This window comes from Gastrolobium bilobum, unplaced genomic scaffold (assembly GCF_033153095.1).
Source record: "Gastrolobium bilobum isolate Gb01-03AN ecotype WA unplaced genomic scaffold, APGP_CSIRO_Gbil_v1 utg12205, whole genome shotgun sequence".
In the NCBI taxonomy this organism is placed as follows: domain Eukaryota; kingdom Viridiplantae; phylum Streptophyta; class Magnoliopsida; order Fabales; family Fabaceae; genus Gastrolobium; species Gastrolobium bilobum.
In genome coordinates, this window is record NW_026899230.1 from 452313 (window position 1) to 469284 (window position 16972).

At 33.4% G+C, this 16972-nt stretch overlaps 1 protein-coding gene across 1 annotated transcript; it reads left to right on the forward strand.

Annotated features, from left to right (window-relative positions):
• Positions 1-5761: 5761 nt before the first annotated feature.
• Positions 5762-7829, forward strand: LOC133288661 (isoflavone 2'-hydroxylase). Its single transcript, XM_061486477.1, has 2 exons — positions 5762-6652; positions 7042-7829. The coding sequence occupies exons 1-2, from the start codon at positions 5762-5764 to the stop codon at positions 7645-7647; spliced, it is 1497 nt and encodes a 498-aa protein (XP_061342461.1). The 3' UTR covers positions 7648-7829.
• The last annotated feature ends 9143 nt before the right edge of the window (positions 7830-16972 follow it).

The following is a 16972-nucleotide window of genomic DNA, read 5'->3' on the forward strand; positions in this document are numbered from 1 at the left end:
TGCTCCTGCAAGGCTGAAAAAAACATAATCTTTCTCTGCAATTCACACCATTCCATGATCATAATTGTTGATGGGGCGAGTTGTGAAATGACATAACAGTTGATGGAGTGAGTTGTGGAATGACAATTTTTCAACACGCTATGAATGCAGAAGGGACCTATCCAAACTTATTAACCCCTACTCCTCTTCCCATTATGAGCCAATGAGTTAAGCCTATACTGTTAGGCCACACTAATATTCAAACACAAAGCAAATGATAACTTAATTAAATGAGCTTTATACTTCACTCATATGGATCATGTCTTAATCTATTTTTATTAAAATAAAAAAAATTACAATTGATTGAAACTCACAAAAAATATAAAAATTCTAACACACTATGTATAAAGAAAGTCAAAAAAGAAATAAAAAGACAGAAAATATTCCAAACTATCTCGTATTTTAACATCAGCATTTGAAATTTATAATGAAACGGAGAAAACATGAATGCGGCAAAATTGGAATGTGAAGGCAATAACTTTGACCTTTCGTTGTCATGGATGTCATCTAGCTAGTAGACTCGATTGAAATGAGTAGATAGATAGAGTTGTATCAACTTGTGAATTGATACAAATTTACTTGCCAAATGCTTTGTAGGTTAAGACTCTTTCCACTCGCCTAATTAATCTTATATGTCAATTTTTTAATGATACTTCAATTTTTAGTATATTATCTTTTAGAGCAAGACATGACATTTTTTATTTCTATTTTATTTTACCAAGTCTTTTTTCAAGTTTTAAACTCATGGGTTTAACCCATTATAACCTAAATATATATAAGTTAAGTCAAAGGAAAAAAAAAATTACAAGCTCAACTGAACTCACATTTGTCATTAACAGGTTAGATTGAAAAATATTCCAAAACCTAAGTAACCAAAACCAGTTTATCCCTAGAAATGAATAAAAATCTTAACCTTCTGGAAATAAGAATTATTTTCAATTCAAAAAGAACTTTTATTATCCATTTTTTCTTCTCCTCTCTCTCTCTCTCTCTCTCTCTCTCTCTCTCTCTCTTTGAACTCAATGGCTAGTGATCCTTTCTAGAGTGTGAGAATATTTTCTAAAAAAGAGTTTATAAATTTCCTTTGTTCACTTTGCCAACGGTTTGGAGGCAACACTTAATTTAATATTGTCCGTTCAAACTATGACTGTTCAAGAATTCAAAGTATTTCCATATATTATTCACCAAAAGTCCCCACTTTGATTTACTTCACAACGTTTTAATTAATTGCAATGGAATTTGTAAATTCTATCCTTCACTTTGCCAACATTTGGGACCAACATTAATTGAGTTGTCCGTTCAAACTATGACTGTTGAAGAATTCAAAATATTTCCATATATTATTCACAAAAACTCTCCGGTTTGATCTACTTCACAACGTTTTAATTACAATAGAATTTGCATTGTGAAATAGGACGGAAGCTACGAGTAATCTGCTGACGCTAATGCATCTGAATCAGTGATTTCTTCTTTCTATAAATTCCAATTTCCTGTCTAAAATCGATTCCATTGTCTGAAGATATTTTTGGACGAAGGATACAAGAGTTTGAATTTAAAAAAAGTAAAAAAAAAAAAAAAAGAGAGTAATTTTTTTAATTTAAATATAAAACATTTGTAAAGAACCAATTCAATCTAAAAGTTTAAGTCGTTGGGTGATGTTACCTTAATGAATTTTATATTTTTTTAACACGTCCCCTCACACGAAAATCCACTGGCCTTGAAGAGTAGACAATGCACAGGCCCACCTACCGTGCTAAGAAATTCTACAAGAGAAAGTATAGAGCGGTGAGAATTGAACCCGTGACCACTTGATCACGGAAGCTTTGATACCATATAAATAATTAATTCAACCCAGAAGTTTAAACTTTTGGGTGAGGCTACCTTAATGATTTTTATACTTTCTGTTTAGTCCTGGAAAGACCGTATTGCTATACCGCAGGGTATGCGCTCAGAGATAGTATATATCAAGTGTATACTAGGCTTATAGCCGAGGTCCCAATTACTGCGCACAAGCAATAGGCTTATAGCCAAGGGGTGGATGTGTGCACAGTGTGGACAGTATTAGTAAAATAGGTTCTAAGTGTTTACCTAGGGTTCTTAGGCTCTTATTTATAGAATTACCTTCCTAGGATTGTGCCTTTTGAGATCCCCCAATTGTAGTAGGATTCCACCTACTTCTGTTGGGATGTGATCCTTATCATATACTCTTTGGCTGTTTGAAGTTGTTGAGATGTTGCTGATTCCATATCTCACCAGATATTCCAGTAGGTAGTTGGGATATGATATGCATATCCATAACATTTTCCTAACAACATTATTAATGCAAAGTTTTTAGAAATTTTATATAATAATATATTAATATATCATTAAAAAGGTTAAATTTCTTTAATAATTTAACAATACATAATTGATAATGGTGTAATCTTATATTGACAGTGTATTAAAATTAATATTAAATAAATAAATATTCACATATATAAAAATTTTAAATACAAAATTAAAAGGTAAAATTATCATTCTCTTAACATTCCACTTACATAAGCCATCCTTTTCCTATCAAAATTAAATGATAACTTCTATTGTTGAAAGACTTTATTTTAATTAGCGCTAACAGAATTTTTGTCAAAGAATACGTGTCCCTAGATATTCAGCATGATCTCGTAATATCTAAATTGTGGTAGCTCAGTTGGTAGCAAAGGAGCTGAATAACTGAAAAAGAAAGCACCTCGGTTTGATCCCCATATCACATGCAACCTTTGGGAGGAGTGTAAACATGTTCATTCCTGACTCACCTAGGAGAGTCAAGTCATCTCAAAGAGATAATTAGGGTTGAGTTAACTCCAAAAAAGAATATATTATGATCTTGTAACATCCCCGTAAATATTGCGTAATTTTAATTCTTTAACAGGGTGAGATTGCATAAAGATTGTAACTTTGTATGGATTCATTTTGATATAACTAGTGATTTGTATGGCTGAAATTTTAGGTTTTCCCAAAAACCGAAAACCAATCAAATTCAAACCGAATAAAATTGGATTAGATTGGATTGAATCAGATTTAAAAAAAATTCAAATCGAATGGATGATTAAATGAAGCAAAAAATATGTTTGCTTCAAACCAATCCAATCCAAAATGCTAACACCCCTATATCAAATCGGTGAAATATGTCTTTGATATCCAAAATTAACAAATGAATTATTGAAATCCTTACTCGACAGAACATTTTAAACCATGTCAACTAATTGATTTCCTAACTTAACAAATATCAACTGAATCATTTTATACTCCAAGTTTTCTTTAGTCAAATATCTGTTAACAGATATCGTTGAATAGGATGCTAGGACTAGGACATGTAAATCGCAACCTTGTTATTACAAAATAATTTCATTTCTGGTTCCAAACGATAATCCAATTTATGCAGAAAGTGGTAAGGTATTTGGGTTCGCTTAAGTAAGGACTCGAGTTCGAGACCTTGTGTATGCAGAAAATCTTCGTTGGGAGACTCACCTGGCAATGCTAGGTAACCTACCCGAGTCAGACTGGACATAGTCGGGGCGAAACTCCAGAAACCAGTGGAGCAATCCAAAAAAAAAAAAAACCCAATTTAGCAAGGAACTTTTTCAGCCACAAGAATTTACACATCTCAATTTTGCACTACTTCGAATTTGATCTTGACACTAGATAATAACATCACTTTTTTTATTTTATTTCTCCATGAAAGTATGTAACAAAACCCCATACTTTTGTAAGACACTTGTATGCAAATCCGTTATCACTAATCAACGTCAAAGAACAAGGTTTTCCTTAAAGATAACTTTAAGTGTTAGAGAATTCTTAATATTGCATCCATACGATTCTTCCATAGCGTATGCATGAATAGGCACATGTTGCGATCACGACAAATATACTGGTCGTATGAGTAATATAGTAAAAAGGAGTGGGGTTGTCGTTCCCGTAAGGATTGATGTACCAAACACTAACTAATCCATGCAACTAAAGTTGGATTGATCTTTAGGGTTCTCTTGAGAATATAATTTTAAATTAATTAAAACAGAATTATAAAACTAACAAGACCAACAATCAAGAAAGAGTTGAAACGAAATAAAGCAAGCGTAGCTAGAGTGTTCATTTCCCTAATTTCTTCCTAATAAATCTATCTTTTCCTTAATAAAACCTCAATCTCTTAGTAATTTAATCCTTTACTCTATTCAAAACCCTAATTCCTTAGTGATATTTCCTAGAGCAAGCATAAGAGTAAGGATCACACGTCATAGAATTCGTAAGCCTATGCCTAGATCATACAAACCCTAGAAATTAATCAATCATAATCAAGAACCAACATTCCTAATGTCATGTAAGATTCATGTGTTTATCAATGAGTGACCAGTTCATAAACAAAGCTAATCGTGGGAAAACAAATTAATTGTATAACATAAAATAAAATTACAAGAAAGGAATACATAAAATTAGGAATTCATTGGTTCCATCTAATTCTAACTACAAAAAAAACCTAATATAATATGGTCAGGAAAACTAAGAAAAAAAAAAAAAGCATAACAAGAACTCATAGACTGATCTCCACGCGAAACATTGACCGTTCTCTCGCCTCCTTCGCTTTAGAACTGTGCTCCTCTACCTCTCCCGTCATTTCTGCTGTCCAACAGTCCAAGAATCCATAGAAACAACCATAGGCACAAAGCCAGAGAAGAATTGTATATCACTATATATCTTCTTCGCCTATGCAATCGTCTTGAGAGATAGCTGCCGAATCATGACAACAATCACCCGCACACAAATGAAGTGTAAAAATGTGTTTATGGTATAGTTCATGGTCAAATTTATAATTTGTCGTTATTTTAACATGCCTCTCAGTATAATTGAGTAAACCAATTTACCCAAAATGATCAATATCAATCAAGTGCAATTAGTCTTTAGCAAAATTCTCTCTAATAACTAATAATGGATAATGACTCGTGTTTCTTTAGATATTTATAAATTTTGTTAGAAAAATAGCAAAAAAAAAGAAAAAGAAAGAGAGATAAAGTTTAACTAATTGGAATTTTTAGAATTTATTATCTTTCTGACAAATCTCTCTATATTGAACCTAATTTATTCAAACATAAAACATTACACGCCCCTATAATCACCACCATAATTATATTTATTTCTTTTACTTTTACTTTTTCATCCTCAATATAATTTGTGTTAAAGTTTTATGTCTATATAATGTTTTCCCACTAATTTTTTATCTTCAAGGAAACCAAAAAAAAAAACAAGTTCAACAGATTAATTGGTTGGGTTTCTAATTTTCCTGTTCAAGTAAGCCGTGCAAATGAGGAATAAATTGTTGGTGTTCCTGTCGTACTAAAGATTCAGTACATTCCATCAATAAAAATATTATATGTCAGCTAAAGTTTTTTTTTTTTTTGCTAATTTTTTTTTCTGGGCACCTAGGGAAGAAAACAATAAATGCAAAGTAGGCACGTGTTCTTCCTTTTTGGTCAAAAGCTGGACTCGTGGGTTGATTTTGAAGCAAAGATTGACTAGTCAAGCGCAGCCCAAGATTATGCTCTCTCTCTCTCTCTCTCTGTGTCTGTGTGTGTATAAATGCATGCAAGCTTTGGTATCACTCATCAGATGCATGCAAAGTGATTTTAGCAAGAATCAACTAAGCATTGCATTGCCACAACAAAAACACTAACTACAACAAGCATCATCAACCATGGAGATCCTTTCTTTGTTTTTATACTCTCTCTTTTATCTTGCTTTGCTTCTCATTTTCAACCTTCTCCTCCAAGCAAGAAAATTCAAAAACTTGCCACCAGGTCCACCTTCTCTTCCCATAATCGGCGATCTTCACCACCTGAAAAAGCCACTCCACCGTACTTTCAAGGGGCTGTCGGATAAATATGGCCATGTTTTTAAACTTTGGTTTGGTTCACGTCTTGTGGTGGTTGTTTCTTCACAATCCGAATTCCAAGAATGTTTCACAAAAAACGATGTTGTCCTTGCAAATAGGCCACGCTTTCTCTCTGGAAAGTACATCTTCTACAACTACACAACCTTAGGATCCACATCCTACGGCGACCACTGGCGCAACCTCCGCCGTATCACCTCCCTCGATGTTCTTTCGAACCACCGCATCAACAGCTTCTCTCCCATAAGAAGGGACGAGACACGGAGGCTGATAACAAAGCTATCTGAGGGCGCATCCAAGGACTTTGCAGAAGTTGAACTGTCTTCAAGGTTCTATGACATGACTTTCAACAACATCATGAGAATGATCTCCGGAAAGAGATACTATGGTGAAGACTGTGACATGGCGGATCTTCAAGAAGCAAGCCAATTCAGAGATATGGTATCTGAGTTGCTTCAGTTGTCAGGTGCTAATAACAAGACTGATTTCATGCCTTTACTTAGGCTTTTTGATGTTGAAAACTTGAAGAAGAGGCTTACCAATATTAGCGAAAAAACTGATGCGTTCTTGAAAGGACTCCTTCAAGAACACCGCAGCAAGAAGAAACACCCAAATACCATGATTGATCATCTCCTAAGTCTGCAAGAATCACAACCTGAGTACTACACTGATCAAATCATCAAAGGCCTTGCTTTGGTACGTAATTATTCCTAGTGCCATCACTTTTTTTTATTAATATTACTGTAACATTGGAATATCGATAAAGTTGTTCCTTGTGATTGGAAGGTCACAAATTTGAATAAAACACTAGGGTAAGGATGAATAAAATCGAGCCTCGCCCCTATCCTTGTATGTCCCTTTTATTAATATTTAATATTTATTAGGCTATTAGATATAAGGTTTATATGTATTGGATAAAAGTAATTAGAGGGTAGCATATGATATCCTCTGTTTATTCTTATTCCTATCCCTAATATGGTTGAGAGAATACTCATTCTTGTTTTCAATGCAGTCAGTCATATATAACTATCTATGTATATTTTTTACTTCATTTGAACAAGTTGAGTTGGAAACTTGCATTGCAGGCTATGCTCCTTGCTGGAACCGACTCTTCTGCTGTTACTTTAGAATGGGCAATGTCTAATGTGCTGAACCATCCAGAGGTATTGAAGAAGTTAAGAGCTGAATTGGATACCGAAGTAGGACAAGATCGCATGGTGGACGAGTCAGACATTCCAAAACTCACTTACTTGAAAAATGTTATCAACGAGACACTTCGGTTGTATACACCTGCTCCATTGTTATTACCACACTCGAATTCAGAGGAGTGTGTTATTGGAGGATACAAAGTTCCACGAGACACTATAGTGTTAATTAATGCTTGGGCAATTCATAGGGATCCTGAATCATGGAGTGAGGCCACAAGTTTTAAGCCAGAAAGGTTTGAGAAAAAAGGAGAGACAGAAAAGATAATTGCATTTGGGATGGGAAGAAGGGCATGTCCTGGAGAAGCCTTGGCTGTTCGTGCAGTTAGCTTGACTTTGGCATTATTGATTCAATGCTTTGATTGGAAACGTGTCAGTGATGATAAGATTGATATGGGAGAGCAAGATGGGTTCGTCTTGACAAAGTTAGTCCCATTAAAGGCCATGTGTAAATCACGTCCAGTCATAAACAAGGTTATAGAGTAATTCCTCATCCTCAGATCGAGTGGAGCTAGTTGTGTGAGGATATATATATCTATAATAGAATGAAATTTGTACCTTTTTTTTATAACCAATTAAGGTAGTACACATACATATGCACAAATACTGGGCGTGCTCAAATAAGTGTGTACCAGGGTCATCTTTGGGTACTGATTATGCAAATAGTGTCATGATATGAACTTTGTACTACTGGATTTAATTTTCACAAATAAATTTTCTTAGCTTCTTACTTTAATTCTGAAGTTTCTATTTGAGTTCAAATTTTTATTCCTTGTTTACAGAATAGGAGGTGATGTTTGGCAATTCTCTAATGTAGTGTTTGGTTCGGGAGAAATTTTTTTTTACTAGAGAAATGTAATTGATAGAGAAATGGTTGAAAAATGAGTTTGGTAGAAAAAGGTAAAAAAAAGTTATTTAGTTGACCGAAATATTACAGGGAAATTTATTTAAATATGCAAAATCTATGTTCGGGAGAAACTTTGCACCTGTTTTTTCACTTCCTCAGTTATCTCAAAATACCACATCTCAAGTGGTATTTTGTAACAGTGAATTTCATCCAAAAATCAACACAAAAGTCATTTTCCCATCTATCCTATTTGCCTAGTATTTTTTGAAGAAACCTGAACCAAACGTGGTATTTTCCAATATCCACTTACACTTTCCTATCAATCCCAAAATAAACCTTCAACCAAACACTACCTAAGTATATCACCAAGATAACTGTGAGGCAGGGAAACCCGCAGGTTCCACCACGTGCCACAAGTTGGGAAAATTATATGTTTTATCACAAAAAAATATCTTAAGACAATTAATATATTCAAGGGTTCTCACTTTCATATGGTCTAATTAACTCATAATCATGTACAATAACCATCATGGATGAGGTGTAATTTAAATTTACCTATGAACCTTAATTACTTAAATTTATTACTTAGTTAATGCGCTACGCCACTTAAAAAATGATGAAAAGCCTCATTTCTAGTTATCTACAAGATGTCATAAATAGGAAAGTGTCATTTTCCTTCTTAGACATTCTTAATACTTTTTATTGGGAAAATGCCATGTCACGAACATGTATACTTTTTCGATTTTAAAATTTTGGGTAAAATTCTTTTAATCCTTAAAGATACACTTTATTTCAGTCTTTTAAAATTTCTCATTAATTTAATTTCAGTTTAAGTTTTTAGTAGTTTAACCTTTACAGTTTCTATTCATTTCCCCATAAGGCCGTTAGTAAAAAAACTGACATTATAGCATACCAAAAAAAAAAAAAACTGACATTATTGCTTGGGTGGATTATTGGCGAGTGGTGGCTGGGACGCAAAGAAGTGGGAGGTGTGCTGGTTTGATTGGGTGTGCTCCAAGGGCGGACCTACATGCGGGGCGTGCATGGGCGGCCGTCTTTCTCTAAAATCTGAAAAAAATGTCTACATCTTCACAAAAATACATAGTATATTTCATTTTTCATAACTGGTGGGTTACTTTAGCAAAACTAGTATTGTGTGGCCTTTGGATCTGAAATGAGTTGCATTGATTTCATCTTGTTGATGATCAGTACAGTATTTTTGTTCAAAGCTTTCGACTTCACTTTCTGAGTCTCCTTCTTTTGCTTCATTTGATACCCAAAATTTGTTAGCATGAGAATTGAAGAAGCTTGATATCCATTTTCCTGTTGTGAGTATTTTCACTTTCTCTTTATAAAGTTTTGATCTTTTTGTAGTTTTATGCTGTTCGAATGCTAAAAAAAAAACCGAAAGTGAAAGAAAAAAATAGGTATAAAATAATTATAGTTTGCAATAATTTTTGGAATTTATTTGTTTAGCTTTATGGTGTTTGATAATTGAAGTATATGAGTCCGTAGTGATGTGGGCATTATGGATCTTTATGATGTTAGTTTTAAGTGCTCGCCTGATTTGGGTTCTACGAGTTTTTCCCTCTTTTTGGATTTATTTTAGTTATGTGATTATATTTGTTATTAAAATTATTTAATGGGTGCATCTCTTGAGACCGTTGTACATGTTTTTTGGTTTAAGATTGTGTGATTCTTCTACTTTTCATTGTTGACATGAAACATGACAATGAAGTAATTGATGTTAAATTCGTCAATTTAGTATACTTGTTAAATTATATTTTACTTAAAATTCTATAAGTTGGATTTGTTAAATTTTCGCCCCCCTCCGTATAATTTTCTGGGTCCGCCACTGGTGTGCTGTTGGCTCAACGTGCGTGTGGTGTGTACTGAGAGTATGACAGTGAAAATACATAAATGGTTAATTTATTTATTAATAATTAAGATATATATTATCATATGACCCATATGTTAAATGAGGCTCCCTCTACTTCATCAATCAATAGGTATTTTTAGATATAAAACATTTGTTGCTAGTGGATTTGTACCTACTTTTCTTTTCTTTTTCTTTTTTATGGCTAATGCAGCCCTCAACCGATGACCTGTAGAATATTTTCCAACCAACGGGTTATATATCAGAATTGTCGTTGCTCATGAGGCCAAGGGAATGGTTTATGTACGCGGTCACATGGATACTCTGCTCATTCCCTTAGTATAATATAAAACAATAATGTTTCTCATCCCAAGGAAAGACAAGATCAATGTAATATTTATGATTAACAGATTAGGTGCGAAGTTTTAAAGTAAATCTTGGTAAATGAATGTCATTGCTTTTATTTTAAAAGTTTTACAACCATAACATTTGAACTTCAGTTTTCAACCAAAGGTTTATCGACACTCCAAGAAATTATCATCCACTTATCTACTTTTCGCTATTCCGGGCGTTTGCTAAAGCCCACCGTAGTTTTCCTGCTTGTATTGCGTATGCCAACATAATGCTAGTTGGTTTGCACTTTTTTTTATCGCTTTCTTGAATATCGGTGGGCCAAACAAGAAAGAAACTATTTTAGAAGATTAATTGTATAGAGATTTGTAAGTTTGGTCTAGATTAATTGTATAGAGATTTGTAAGTTTGGTCTAGATTAATTGTATATAGATTTGTAAGTTTGATCTAACAATATTCATTTCTTTAACTTAAAAGTTTTACAAATGAACCAATCATAACATTTGAACTTCAGTTTTCAACCAAATGTTTATCGACACTCCAAGATATTATCATCTATTTACCTAGTTTTCGCTCTCCCTGGTATTTGTTAAAACCTCCCTTGACTTTCATGTTTGTATTGCGTATGCGAAATATGTTAGTTGATTTTCATTTTTTTTTTTTCTATCTCTTTCTTGAATATCATTGGGGTGGGCCAAACACGAAAGAAACAATTTCATAATATTAATTGTATCCAGATTTGTAAGAATGGTAATAAAATCTCTTAGAGTTGGTTTGATTAATTTTTTTTAATATTAAATATATATGTGCATGGCATATAGAAATAAATTGAAGTATGGTCACATTCAGAGTTTAATAGTAGCTAGGGATGTTATATGTTGTATGATAAAAGAGATAAAAATGGGCATTTTCCTCAAATCCCAATAATACTCTAATTTATCGAACATTTCCTTAGCTAGAGAATGTTTGCAATGAAGCTATGCATCCCGTTATTCGTATACCATTTCATTATATATATTCAACAAACGTGGAAGCTCTGGCGGTTAATATTACGAATGTTTCATTACAAAACTACTATACGAAAGGAAGCTCAACATTGTATATGTAACGATAAAAAATCAATCACATGCACAATCGAAAATAAAGTAAAAAAGGATATACAAAAAAAAAAAAAAAAAATAATAAAGTAAAAAAGAAGGCAAGAAAAGCAGGATACACGAGTTATCCTACTTCACCCCAATGTATAGTTGCATCCAGTTAAGTTTATTCCCAACTACACTTGTTACAATAAACTCTCTGATCAAAACGGAGAATAAATTCATATTTCTTTTCCATGAATTTTGTTCAAGACTAGGGACCAATTCATTGATAGAGAAACGTGTATATATATATATATAGATTTGGAAAATTCTAAACCGCAACTGTTATTTATGGATCCAAACCCAAACTACTAAGTAAATGAAATTACAAAAAGCTCAGGACCCACATTCATATTTCTTTTAACATTATTTTTTAAAATCTGAAAGAGTTGACTTTCATAACGTCTAATGTTCAATTAAAAGATTCTATCATATACATCATACTGATAAAGTTCCATTCATTTGCCGGCAACATCGTTGTATGGGTGAGGCATTAAATTTGAAGATAACAATGTGAGCAATCTATATCTCACATCTGTTATGGCCACGGGTAACGACATAATCTTCGTTGTACTATTGTTTAACTTTTATGATCATTTCAGTATCAGATATATGTAATCCTTAGCTCTGGCGATTGGAGTACTTCTGTTTTTAGCATATGTCTGTTATATATATTTCGTCATTCTTAAATATTTTACTCCCGGAAAATGAACCTATCTTGGCAATAGCAAAGTCAATCTATCATGTCACAATAGAAAATAGAGATATGGATTGTTTCGGTTTGCTTTACATTATTATTTTTTTGGTATAATCTGTAGGTATCCTTATTCAAATTTTTCTGGTCATTTTATCCTCGGAGTATGTACCTGAAGGCTATTCCCTTATTAGAATAGCGGATGCATTGAGCTTTGCTGTCAGAGGAAGAATGGGACTAATTCCTCATTCGAGGAGAGATGCACATCCTCCGGCCCCAAGAGATTTTTAAAGAATTTGCTTGAGGCAAGGTTTGAACCCCTGATTCAAGCAACCATTGGGAGCTCAACAAGGTTTAAATTATTTATATAAGTTTAATAAAATAAATTGTCCTCAACTAAATATCCAAAGCACAGACATAGCATGCAGATAATCAGTTTCAGAGCTACAAGTCCTTTTATCATCATCTTATTCCATTGTCAATTAAGAGCCGATTTATCATTTTTTTTAAAGTTAAAAGCACCTGATGCTTACCATGGCCATAATAGTCGCTTGATGATATAATAGCTATTATGCTCATGTAATTAACAAGTTATTCAACAATATGACATATAGTTATTCAACAATATGACATTATCTATTTTATATGACATGCTATCACATCAATCATGTTATCAATCATATAACTTATCTGTTCATAAGCAATTATAAAATGAACTTTAATCCATGGTTTTCTAGAGAAAAATAAAATTACAAGCCAATATTTGATGGCCAAAATATTCTGTGACTTGCACGATTATTTTCCTCCTTCATTCTGAGTCCATAAGGTTCTAGTTAAAGCCTTTTTGGAAACCATGGGCTTAAAAGCCCAAAATACCAAAAACTTGGCAAGAAACCATAATCTCTTTCTTGGAAACCCTAGCCGTTACGTCAGCTGGGGTGTTACCGGAACTAATCTCAGTAAGAAAATCTAGAGGTAGGACCGCCATGAAGAGATGAAGCTACAGCCACCGGAACCACCCTGATTAGATGTCACACGTGTTTCATCTTAACCGGTGTGTGGCTCCCACGCGCAGCCACTTGTGGCAGCACATGAAGCCTCCTCCTGGCCAGATCCGGTCGTCTTCTTGTTTAGTTTTCTGTCCTCTTTCATTTCATGTGGTTGGTTTCTCAAATCGACCACCAAAAACTCATGAACATACCCGAAACGGTGACGAACGTCTTTCTTTTTGCATCTTCTTGATCTTCTTTCGTTATAATTTTTGTAATACAATTAAAAATATATAAAAAAATTGAAATAAAATTCAAGGAAGAAATCAATCGATGGGATTAGCCTCCTTGTTACAACCTAAGAAAATATATTCAAAAATCTACCATGAATTAAAGTCAAAAACCAAATAAAGGATACACATAAAAATCATATGACCAACAAATATAGAATCTTAGGTGCCATATTTCATAAAACAAATTAATTACATGATAGTGAAACTAGATTCACATTCTTATGTACAACCAAGGCTCTGATACCAATTGTATGAACTATTGGATTTACGCAGAAGCAATTTAAGACCTGATACACTTATATGCTTACCGAATCATCATCGTCTCACAAACACACAGGTCATACCTCTTGGATCGCAGATCTATTAGCAACCATCTTGTGTGTAACTCCTTTTCACGAACTGATCTCCTCTGCATCATGGCAAGAACGAGCTTCTCATAGAGGTTAAACTGGGATAGACCTTCCAGATTATGTCTTAAGGGGAAATGAGTGATGAGTGGGCACTCTCTCATTTTCAGGGGAATCACCTTAGCTCAGCCTCTGCAATCACTAAATGAAGACCCTTGAGAGGCTGATGACTATAAGTGTAGAATATATGGGTTCCAACCCTAGCCTTAAGCTGAACGTGCTCTATGTTTTTTAGGCTTTTCTTACACACTAGGCCCAATTGGGTTTTAGTGAAAGAGCAAAACCTAACAATAAAAGTTGGACCGATGATCGACCTGATTGTGGTACCAGGTTAGATGATCATTGGTCTAACATGTGGGTCTTTGGTTGAACCGCATGATTTAAATTTAGAGTAAATATATTTTTGGGTCTTTAACAAAAAATGTGGTTTTCACTTTAGTCCTTTACACAAAAAAATTAGTCGGTTGGTCCTTATGAAATTCAAAGTGAACCCATTTTAGTCTTTTTGAGGGTCTAATATGAGTCTTTTTTGAATTTGTGAGGGACCACGATCTTAACTAAGTGGATCCATTTTGAATTTTTTAGGACCTTGAGACTAATTTTTTTTTGTAAAGAACTAAAATGGGGACCGTGTTTTTTGTTATGGACCAAAAATGATATTTACTTTTAAATTTATATAAAAATATATAATAAAAGTAACAAAATATCACAAATGAGTCATTGGCAAATGGTTGTTGTCTCTTATTTAATGCAAATGTTGCATGGATTCAACTCTTGTTTGATGCAGATTATGTGAAAATATGTTTTAAAAAATTCCAAACTGGTTCAACTATTAAACCCGCGGTCCGGGTTTTCACCAGTTGAACCCGGGTTGTATGACACTTTTCTTGTACACCTTGACACACCTTAAAGTTTGTTTTTTTTTTCAATGAAAAAACAGTATACAAAAGACAAATAACAATGAACTATTGTCAGTTGAACTAAAAAAAAAAAACTTTTATAATTGTCTTTCGTTAGGTAAAATTGAATTATCCAAAAAAACTCTATAAACAAATTAAAATTATAAATATCAATAGACCCAAATCATAAAAGCAAAAAATTCAAAGCACTAAAGACAAACAAACAGAAGCATAATTAGATATTTTCCACAAAGGCGATCATGAAAGGCAGAGTAGAGGGGAAAAATACAAAAAATACGCTATATAAAGTGAAGAAAATTAATACGGACAAACACAAAAGTAAAAAATAGAAGCTCCATGCTTAAAAGAAATTTAAAGTAATTCAAAAATTGTAGTTCTGGTGACGAGCCAATTAGATCCTAAAATTTAACTTACCCAAAGGGTATTGAGTTCGAATCCTCGAAGTCGTAATTCTTGAAGAGGGCCGAGAGACGCAAACTCGATATCAAATTACTCGGGTTCATTAAGACTTCAGACACTTGTTGGTATTTTACTCAAAAAAAAAAATACAAGAGAAAAAAAAATTATGTAGTGCCTATATAAGGGGGCGTTTGGTTGAGGAGAAATTTTTTGAATATTAGGGAAATGTAATTGATAGAGAAATGGTTGGAAAGTGAGTTTGGTAGAAAAATGTAAAAAAAGTTGTTTGGTTGGAAAAAAATTTACCGACCAAATTATGTAAGATTTATAAAATCTATGTTTGGTTTCAGGTAAAATATAGATGGGGAAATAAGTGATAATTACGAAAATATCTCTGTTTTTAAAAATTTTGGGAAAATAAAAAAATTGTAAATTAGAGAGAAACTTGAAATAGATAAAAAAAAAATGGATCCACTGAGGTGCATCACATGGTGGAGTTCTTGCTACACGAATTCATTTGAACGTTGCAGGTCTTTCAGGAGTACCAAGGCTTGATACTGGACCAACAACTGTGTTCATTTCAGGCCAGTTAAATGCAGCAATGGAAATCCTCTTGTTCTCTCTGAGTTGACAGTTGCTCTATGTTCAATGCTCCTGTAAATCCCATTTGTAAACATTTGCGAAATGATATTTATGATAAGGGACAAAATTTGTTGTGCGTGTAGTCCATGTACCTGTTCATGAAGATAAGCTTCTGCACTCAAACAAAGACAAGAGTGCTGCTGACCACACAAGAGCGTTGTAGTCCATGTACCTGTCTTCGAGAATCAGAGGGTATTTTGGTCTGTTTTATTTTGTCATTTTCCAATTTACCCAGCTATTCACATAAAACCACCACCAACTTCAGATTCTAAACAGTGACAATGACTAGCTTTCTATGACCAAATGGAGAAATGCTATGCAAATAGCATAGATGGGGAACTTCAATGAATCTCTCTACCAAACAACGACTTTCTGGATTGCTACCTTCATTTGCATGGGAAAATTTTCAGATCTCTTCAACCAAACGTCACCTAAAGGAAAGGAGGATATCAGTTGATTGGGGAAGGAGAGGCTCTTCATTCTTAGTCTGAGTTTTTATGTTGCTACCCTTTACAATATGTCATCTTAGTAGGTTTGATAAGCTTGAAAGAAAGTCTAAGTCTTGTATTTTTTAAAAACTGCCCAGACAAGACCAATACTTTGCCTAAAAGGATTGGGAATTTCGGAAAACCTTCTATCTATTAGATTGAAAGGCATGGAGGTAATATTTTATCTTTTTAGAGAACATTAAAGTCTTCTAGATTTTTTAATATTTATTATTTATTTATTTATTTGAAAGAATTTCAAGGGAAGCCTATTCTACTTCTCGTAACGTGGTTCGTCCGCTGATACGTACATTTTTATCTCACATTCTTATCGTGGTTAGAACTTAGAAAGATCACCACCGTCCACCACACGTACAAAAGTGAAAAAATAAAGAAAAAGAAAATGATAGATGATGAAGGGAATATCCAAGTGATAATATATGAGGGATGTAAAGCAAAATATGTGTGTATACTCTTACGTAACCTAACTCACTTTTCTCCAACTATATTACTGAAATGCAGGATCTTGATATATTTACTGCCTTAAAACTAAGGTTAATAACTTTGAATTCTTGTATATAGATTACATATTAATTCACGATAAAACTTTTTAACATGGCAAAAGCTAAATTATCCGCTTCATCGATTACCCAATTAATCAAATTCGAAATTTATCATATACCCACATAAAGGCAGACTAGATGACACACTTAAAAAGATCGTAATCAATGGCACAACAAAGTGAGAGAGAATGAAGTTGACAAATATA